The 2,500-nt window shown below is 34.7% G+C and overlaps 1 protein-coding gene across 3 annotated transcripts in view; it reads left to right on the plus strand.

Moving 5' to 3' along the window:
* Positions 1 to 2,500, plus strand: part of LOC106074433 (protocadherin-11 X-linked-like) — a 24,904-nt gene that overhangs the window by 14,775 nt on the left and 7,629 nt on the right. For all 3 annotated transcript variants that reach the window (XM_056016523.1, XM_056016522.1, XM_056016524.1), the window contains one exon: positions 1,277 to 1,403. In XM_056016523.1, the coding sequence (XP_055872498.1) occupies positions 1,277 to 1,403 (127 nt within the window). The remainder of the gene's footprint in view (positions 1 to 1,276; positions 1,404 to 2,500) is intronic.

Genomic DNA, 2,500 nt, shown 5'->3' on the forward strand with positions numbered 1-2,500 from the left:
ATTTTAACTAATATAAGTCAAATAGTTTTATTTTAACATGCGTAAGAAATACTTATAGAGTAATAGTCGACCCACGGCGTAGCATACGCCGTTATTTTGCAGGGCCGGCCATAGGCCCCTATGTGACCGCAGTGTGCCCCGTACTTTCAAAGGACCCGCGCTAATTCTAGGTGTAAATTAGTAAATTAAACCATTTCATAACTTATAACAGATTTCCCGCGGCCGCCTAGTTTACCAGGAGCTCCTGGAGATCTCATGAAATTGCAAAATATACGAAAAAGTCATGGAAATCTCCGGAAATTATTAACAATCTTTTGAAAACTCATACAAATCTCATGAAATATATAGACAAAATTGTCATTTTGGGGTGTCATTCAATAGGGTACTGTTCTCTGAAGGAAGGGTTTTTGACGTTACAGTTTTAGTCTGCGTTTTTGACAGTAGTTAGCAGGTCATCGTAGGGGCTGCTGATACTTGTGCTGCGGTGAAACAGTTGACATAATCATTCTCGGTACACTCTTAATGGGAGCATCATATTCACGAGCTCACACACCCCATTACAAACATTAAGTGATAACAATACTTCACATGAAATGATGGTTATATTATAGATCCCACAAAGTAATAAATACAAAATGTCATTACGAAAATTCTGAGCTCTGAGTTCTATTTCCTCTAATGGCCAACCACTGCTCTTCTCCAGAATAGGATGTAATGATTATTCATCTCTAAAGGAACTCTCCTTAAAACAAACAAAATCAAAATATAAAAATATTGAACTAAATAATGTATCATAGGCACAGGATGTTCACATTTACAACATATCTTTCAATAGTGTAGAAGTTATTTCCCTATTCAATATCAAATGCTATAATTTGTTTTTTTTTTTTTTTTTTTTTTTTTTTTTTTTAATGGATCAATATTTTGCTATGTACAATAAATTATTGTTTACAGTTTGAACTTGATCCGAAAATGGGTGGGGGAGAAAAAAAGTGCTCATTTATCTAAGTGGACGAAACCATAAAAATTTGCCGTATTTTTGTAATACAACAGGATTGATTTCCATTGTTGGTATCAAACAATATAATTAATTTTCAGTAATTAATTGACTAATCGGTCAATTTTTTTTTTTATTGATTCATGCCTTGTTTATGCGAAAAAGGGTGTGGAAGAAAATACGATTGCAAACTTTTCATCCGAAAGACAGATAGATAGACAGAAAGAGTGAGTTGATATAAGCTTTGTAATAATAATTCATTGCAATCCTCCCTCAAAGGTGACAGACAAAGGTGGGCTCACAGCGACAGCAATCGTCAACGTCACCTTCGTGGACTGCAACGACAACGCCCCTGTATTTGAAAGTCCGTTCTACACAGCTGCAGCTACGGAATGTACCCCTCCAGGTAAAGTAAGACTACATGTTTTTAAGTGTTTAGGACATTCAAAGTTAGTGTTTTCACAGTATGTAGTAGTATACCTCTCAGAGGTATTGAAGAGCTAAAAATCTTAGAGGTCATGTAGAGCTATAAATCTTAGAGGTCATGTAGAGCTATGAATCGTAAAGATCACGTAGAACTATAAATCCCAGAGGTCACGAAAACTATAAATCTCAGAGGTCATGAAAAACTATAAATCTCAGAGGTCATGTAGAACTATAAATCTCAGAGGTCATGAAAAACTATAAATCTCAAAGGTCATGAAAAACTATAAATCTCAGAGGTCATGAAAACTATAAATCTCAGAGGTCATAAAAAACTATAAATCTCAGAGGTCATGAAAAACTATAAATCTCAGAGGTCATAAAAAACTATAAATCTCAGAGGTCATAAAAAACTATAAATCTCAGAGGTCATAAAAAACTATAAATCTCAGAGGTCATAAAAAACTATAAATCTCAGAGGTCATGAAAAACTATAAATCTCAGAGGTCATCTAGAACTATAAATATAAGAGGTCATGTAGATATATAAATCTCAGAGGTCTGTTAGAACTCTAAATCTCAAAGGTCATGTAGAAATATAAATCTCAGAGGTCATGTAGAACTCTAAATCTCAGAGGTCATGTAGAGCTCTAAATCTCAGAGGTCTTGTAGAGCTATAAATCTCAGAGGTCATGTAGAACTCTAAATCTCAGAGGTCATGTAGAACTATAAATCTCAGAGGTCTTGTAGAGCTCTAAATCTCAGAGGTCATGTAGAACTCTAAAACTCAGAGGTCATGTAGAACTCTAAATCTCAGAGGTCTTGTAGAACTATAAATCTCAGAGGTCTTGTAGAACTATAAATCTCAGAGGTCTTGTAGAAATATAAATCTCAGAGGTCTTGTAGGACTTTAAATCTCAGAGGTCTTGTAGAACTCTAAATCTCAGAGGTCTTGTAGAACTTTAAATCTCAGAGGTCTTGTAGAACTCTAAATCTCAGAGGTCTTGTAGAACTTTAAATCTCAGAGGACTTGTAGAAATATAAATCTCAGAGGTCTTGTAGAACTATAAATCTCAGAGGT

This window comes from Biomphalaria glabrata, chromosome 17, assembly GCF_947242115.1.
Source record: "Biomphalaria glabrata chromosome 17, xgBioGlab47.1, whole genome shotgun sequence".
NCBI lineage: Eukaryota > Metazoa > Mollusca > Gastropoda > Planorbidae > Biomphalaria > Biomphalaria glabrata.